The following is a 6,658-nucleotide window of genomic DNA, read 5'->3' as shown; positions in this document are numbered from 1 at the left end:
ATTTCAGGAAATCATCGATTCCCCTTTTAAATTCTTGTAAAATGCTGGTTTCCATTATTACTGACAATATCTCATCCCATAATTTAATCACCTGTTATAAAAATAAAATTGTGCCTAGACTCTCTCTTTAACAATTCTTAAATGTGTGTCCTCTCGTCCTATTACTTTCAAATATTGTACAAATAAATCAGAGGTATTTAGTCTAAGGATCTCACAAATGATCTTATTATCATTTTGTTGTTCTTCGGTGGGCCAGCCATAATTTTGCGAACTTATAGAGCTAAAGATCAGAGCTCGATTCTTCGCAGTGGCCAGATGGCAGGTAGCCCGTTGTGTAGGTTTGCGCTAATAAAACAATAACAACAATTATTTTTTCTTTTAAGCTTAACTAAGCAGGTAAAATTATATATAAATTCAAAATATGTATTATACCACACTTTGCTTACCGTACAATGTAACTTTTTTTCTTCACATCAAACTAACGCCATTTCTAAACATTATGTGGCGCTGTGATATCGCACATTAAATTATGGCGGAGGAAGAAGGATTCACAGGAAATGAAACTAATTACCAACACACAGAGAATGATTTAGAAAAAGTCGATCCATCGGTAGATTCAAAGCGTAATAACGAAATAGAGAAGACTAAAATGGTCTCAACAAGGTGTACAGAAAAGTATGTAGGAAATATACTAATAAGTTAATGACTTTTTTTTTGTCGACTACACAGGACCAGTGGAATTTCTAAATTCTATGCAGTTAAACTTTCAAAGATACGCGCTTTTTGAAGCGTAATTCTTCTGGTCGTACTTAATTAAGCGTGATCGCCTCATCAAGCGTGATTACAAAAACCTCTTTAACAATTTTATTTTCGTGTTTGTGTTTCATGGTTTGTTTTTAAAATATACTTCAATATGAACATAAATCAATGAATATATTATTTTTAGTATGATCATAACATTTACTGAATTAGTAGGATTTTAATAGTCCAACATGTTTTTTTTTTCAGCTTCAGTTTAAATTTAGTTTACTGTAATCGTAAGGTTGCATTATTTTAAGATTTAAGTAAAATTCAATTCAATGAAGTTTTAATTATATGGTTGTACTACACTTTTATCAATTCTAAATTATATTTGTAAAATTAATTATTAGTTAAATTTATAAGTTGGTATAACTAGTATAAGTACACATTAATACACCCCAGTCTCATTTTTTAAATTTATTATTTAATTTTAATAATTTACTAAAAGTAATAGATGTGTGTCTTCACAAAATTGTGTATTTTGAAAATTATTTTTTTGAAAGAAATGGTTAAGATTTATAGTATATTTGGACTGAGTGTTTAATAATTTCTTAATGTGATATTTCAAATATTTTTCGAGTACATTAATTTAAATTTGCCATACACTGAGACTTTGAGAGTGAACTATCAATATTTGTTTTTTATTCATCAGGTATTTTGGAAATACAAATAAATAAATGAAGATACTTGGATGTGGTAGGTTAAATGTTTCTAGTGGTTAAGTTTCATGGTTGTGGTGCACATAATAAGGTTGCTAACTTTTAAATGATTATTTTTGATCTTTTGCAGAAAATGTAGAAATTATGCATATATATGTGCATGTGTACTTGCTTATATTTTTGTTTATAATTTCACATTCAAAGTGGACTCACTACACATTGTGTAAACATGTCTAATAGTGACTTACACACTTTTTGCACACAAAATAATTAGTATTATTATCAGAGAAATTTTATAATGTGCTTTAACTTTAAAAAAATGATAAAATTGTAATTTTTAAGCTTTAATAGATTAACTTTGTATTATGTCTCTGAAATAGAAAAACAAAAAATGTTATTAATATGCTTTCTAATGAGTGTGGTATTTGACTTTTATAATAAAGATTGTGACTGTTTTCTGCATAGATGTGAACATCATTGACTTTTGGCAGTTGGTTTACATAGGTTAATAAATGTGTAATTTTTATTTTTCTGATTGTTTCTAGATTTGGTAGTTTCATAATATAAATCTGTGTATGTCTCAACCAAATTACATCAGTGGACTAAGTATACACTTGTTAGAACAGACTGTATTTCCTCATTAATGCTTATTGTCAACTTAAGAATTTTACTTTAAATTTTGAGTCATATCCTAAACAAAAAACGTTTCATTTTACAAGTTTTTAATTTATTTTCTGTATGATCTCTTTCATTAATGATTATGTAGAGCATCCTTCCTTAACCCTACATTGCACTTGTATGCCCACGTGTTTTGAGGTTTGTGATTGTTATTTTTTGTTATCTGCTATATATGCGAGTTGAATAACAGATCAGTTAAAAGCAGTGCTTAATTATCATTACACTATGAACAACGAGGAACCAATTGGCCTTTCAAAACTGTCACTGTACATCCAGCCCTGGGGAAAAACAGTAAACATTTAAATCAATTTTTATTCTTCAGGAAATTATCTGTTCCTCTTAAACTCTATTAATCTTAAGTGGAGCCTAGCTTGCCTTTTCAAATCTTAAATTTATATCCCCATGTATTGTTGTTTTTTTGGATACATAGAAAAGAAATTAATAGCCCTTATTCTACTGATCCATTGGATAATCTTATAAACTCAATAATATCACTTTAAGATATCTTAAACTATTCTTATCATGCTAGCCTTCCTTCAGAACCCTTTCCAGTAATGCAATATTCTAAATGAATGATTTTAGTATAACTAGTGATTTTAATAAAGAGATAATTACCTCTCTTGGCTTGTGATCAATATGTCTATACATAAATCCTAAAATTATTTTACCTTTATTACTAGAAATATAGCACTACCTCAATGTTTAGGTGGACTTTTCTATTTGCATTTACTATAATTAAAGGGTTACCAATTGATCCATGGCATCCTATAGTACTTTAACATTCTCAATATGATTAGAAATACTCAACATTTTAATGTCATCAGCAAACTTTACTAAATATGGTACTGTAATATAATTAATATAAATTAAAAAAAAGGCCAAGAGATACACCACAATTTGATTATACTCTTATTAATAATAACTTTGTTTTCTTAAACCCAATCACCATACAATCTAATTTAATCTTTCTCCAACTCTCACTGATGTGATTTTCTTTAGTAATCTTTTAGGAAAAGCTTTTTGAAAATCTAAGTACACCAAATCCACACCTTTTCCATCATCCAGGTAAAAAAGTTAACATTATAAAAAAGAATTAACAGATAAGCAAGATTTATTTCTAGCAAATAGGTGTTGGCTCTTTGATATCATATTTCATTAAATGATTTTGTAGAATTTTATTTATTTTACTCTAGAACTTTTCCTATTACAGAAGTAAGATTAACTGGCCTATAATTTACAGGGCCACTCTTATTACTGCCACTTTAGAAATAGTATCTTCAGTCCTCAAGCACCAGCTCACTGTCTAGTGACCTCCTTTAAAACCTATGAGAAACGTTGTCTGGTTCTTGGGCTTTATCTGTTTTTAATCTCTCTGTCTTTTAACTTTCCACCAAGGTATGAATATATACATGATTCAAGCCAATTCTAGTATTTCCCAAAGAATGCTTAGGGCTTGGATTGTTCCTTCCATTTTTTGTATAAAAATGGACTAGAAAAAACATTTAAAAGTCATCTTGTAGTGCTTAACAAATATTTTGTCATCAGCATTCTTTAAGGATCATTTGTCCACTTAACATTCTGCCTACCTTGAACATACTCAATCTTTGCTGCCATGTTTTAATGTTATTAATCAACTGCTTCTTTTAAGCCCTTTCTGATTTTCTAGTTTTGTTTTTAACCAAATTCCTGTAAATCTTCCATATCTGTCAATTTAAACTTAGCTCAGATTTTCTCATTTATGTCCATAGTTAGCCAGTTAGGTTTTGATCTCTGTTTTCCTTTTCCTCTTTTAAGAAACATGCCTGTTTTGAATTAAAAGCAGTTTATCTTTAAAATGTTTTATATTTGTCTTATATATTTCCTTTTACCTCATTATCTCAATTAACTAATAATAAATCGTTTTTCATAGTTTGAAACTGGCTTTGTGAAATGTGGGAACTAAAATTTCATAGTCTTTTTTGTGTCATAACAAACTTCAAACCTAATTATGCAATTATCACTTCTTCAAATCTCCTTCCCCCACTTCAACTCTAATAACCTCAATTAGTGTTTAACAGTAAATCTAAGATGGCATCCCATCTGGTTGGATTTCTGATCATTTGATTTAGAAAACCATCTTTCTCTCTTTTTTTCAGTAGAAAACTCCATGCAATCCTAATAAATGTCTAATGTTTAAGTCTCTGTAATTACTTTATCAATGCTTTTATTATTTTCATTATTCAATTTCTCATTGACATCATCTGTTTAATCAGGTGGCCTACATCAATTGCTAATTAATAATCTTCTACCCTTGAAAACCTGATGGCAGAACATGAGACATATTAATACTTTCAAAGAAGCAAAGAATAGACAAATATTTCTTAATTTTATAATCAATCTTCAATCCCAACAGGTTGCAGTTTGTCCATTATATAAGGCTACTCCTCCTCTCTTAGGAAAAATTGTCACTATTAGATAACTTGTAATCCAGAATTTCAAAGTAATTTCTATTATTAGTGATCTCCAACTAATCAAATTTCAGTAGTTCTTATTATATCATAGTCTTCCATTCCAACTACAGTCTTGAACTCATCTATTTTGCTTCTAATAACAGGATAGTAGAAAATAGACTTGTTCTTGAATTTACTGTTTATATCTAATCAACTTCTCTTTGAAACTATTATTTAACTTGTTATACTCTAAGTCTACTCTTTGACCTAGCTATCCTATCAATTTGTTTATTTACAATCCCTCAAACTCCTTCTCCATTGTGCAACTTTAGTTTAAACTTTTGTTAATGAGATTCTTCAATGCTTCCACAAATAGTTTTTTGCCTAGTCTATTTAAGTGGAGCTTACCGACAATGCACCTTTACCTTAAAAACCATCTTTCAGGTCAAACCAGCCCACCTGTTACTCTGGTCATATCCCTGAACTAAGTAGCTTCTTCTTGCACCGAGCCTGAAGGAACATTCCTAAATGGGCCACATTTCTATTTCTTTCTCTAAAGAAATTTGTTTTTTAAGCAGGTCTTCTTATTGACAATTCCTAACATCAATTTCTCCTATATCAACTACAAAAAAGAGAATGCCCCTTTGCACTGGCAACTAAACTGTTAACACACACTAATGTCCTTTCACACATGGCAAGTAGATTCTAGTCCTAGACTTTCTGTACTTCCATCAGGGTTACTGATGAGGAGTGGAATTCTCTGAAACTAGTATAACCCAATAATACACAGTGATCAAAGTGTAGATTGAAGTGGACCTCCCTTGAGCATAGACTTTGAGATTAAACAATTTTTGGAATACTAAGTTTATTTCTTATTACTTCTTGAAACAAATAATTTTATCAGTATACATAATGAAACAGTCTTCCACTTTATAATCTTCTTGATCATCTCTTTCGTCGTTGCAAGCAACCAAAGGCTCGAACCTATTAGAGCCTTTGTACCTGAATGTTAACTGAATTGGTCTTTATAGCCTTAACTTTTTTCCAGTTGTTCACTCTTGTATACCAAGTACTCTCATTCTCACCCTTGTAACCTTTACCCTAAGTCTATCCATTTTTTGTCTCCTTTAATTTCTGACTTCTAATCTTATATTTTCCTCTTCTAATACAGCAATTTTACTTAAATCTCTAATTTATTTTCAAATAAATAAGCAAACAAGATATGTCTTTCTGAGCCTCCTGATAATCACAATCAAGCCGACAGTTCTAAAACCCAATCTGTAAAAACTGCACTCCACTTATTCCTGTAATATCTCTTAACCATAAGGAAGTGTTGCAAGTCTTAATTCTCTGTTACCAATCTAACCACACAGTATTTGTTGATTTAGCTAAGATTGAGCTGTTGTATAGTTAATAGATTAAAATGTGGAAAGATATAATGCTAAAATTCCCTTGTTAATTAACACTCGTACCATTTATTACTAGTATCGTACACCACATCTAGTTACAATTAATCAATGATAATCCTAAATTTGATAAAGATTACGTTACTGCTGATAAATACTTAGCTGCTACCACAAGTTCCACTACTAATAATGGAGAAATTTTCACTTTTAATGTAAATAAATTCTTATTTCTCTGTCTTACTTAGCTAACACTTTTGATCATTATTGCTACCTACTATTTAATAACTTCAGTATCCTAGTAAAGTAAGATAATTAATCCTTCAACTGCAGTTGACATCATATGATGCAAGCATTTTGCATGCAATTTATTGAATGGCCTGCTACAAGTATTCGCAAATCTTTGCTCGTGGGGTGGTAGGCAGGTTTACACAAGCTGCCATAGAGGGGTTAAATAACAGAGATCAAATTTAAGGTTGGTGGAGTCAGATCAAGTTTGCATGCTTACAATATAGAATTTTTAATTTTGCATCTCTTAGAAGAATTAAAGAGGTGAAATTTGTAGACTCATTAACAACTCAGGTTGTGTTGGTCTTTTTTATTATCATTCAGGCCAAATAAACAAATTACCTCAATTACTGAATGTATTTTTGTGTGTTTAACCAGATTTTTCAACATTTTGTTTAGT

General features: G+C 30.2%; 1 protein-coding gene across 1 annotated transcript in view; it reads left to right on the top strand.

Moving 5' to 3' along the window:
- The first annotated feature begins 503 nt into the window (after nucleotides 1-503).
- LOC106458854 (glycylpeptide N-tetradecanoyltransferase 2-like) overlaps nucleotides 504-6,658 on the top strand; it is a 49,245-nt gene continuing 43,090 nt past the window's right edge. Inside the window, exon 1 of the mRNA XM_013918408.1 lies at nucleotides 504-675. Within this exon, the coding sequence (XP_013773862.1) occupies nucleotides 530-675 (146 nt within the window). The 5' untranslated portion in view covers nucleotides 504-529. The remainder of the gene's footprint in view (nucleotides 676-6,658) is intronic.

This window comes from Limulus polyphemus, unplaced genomic scaffold, assembly GCF_000517525.1.
Source record: "Limulus polyphemus unplaced genomic scaffold, Limulus_polyphemus-2.1.2 Scaffold524, whole genome shotgun sequence".
In the NCBI taxonomy this organism is placed as follows: domain Eukaryota; kingdom Metazoa; phylum Arthropoda; class Merostomata; order Xiphosura; family Limulidae; genus Limulus; species Limulus polyphemus.
The sequence above is the reverse complement of the archived record's forward strand: the minus strand, read 5'-3'. Positions and strand labels throughout refer to the sequence as shown.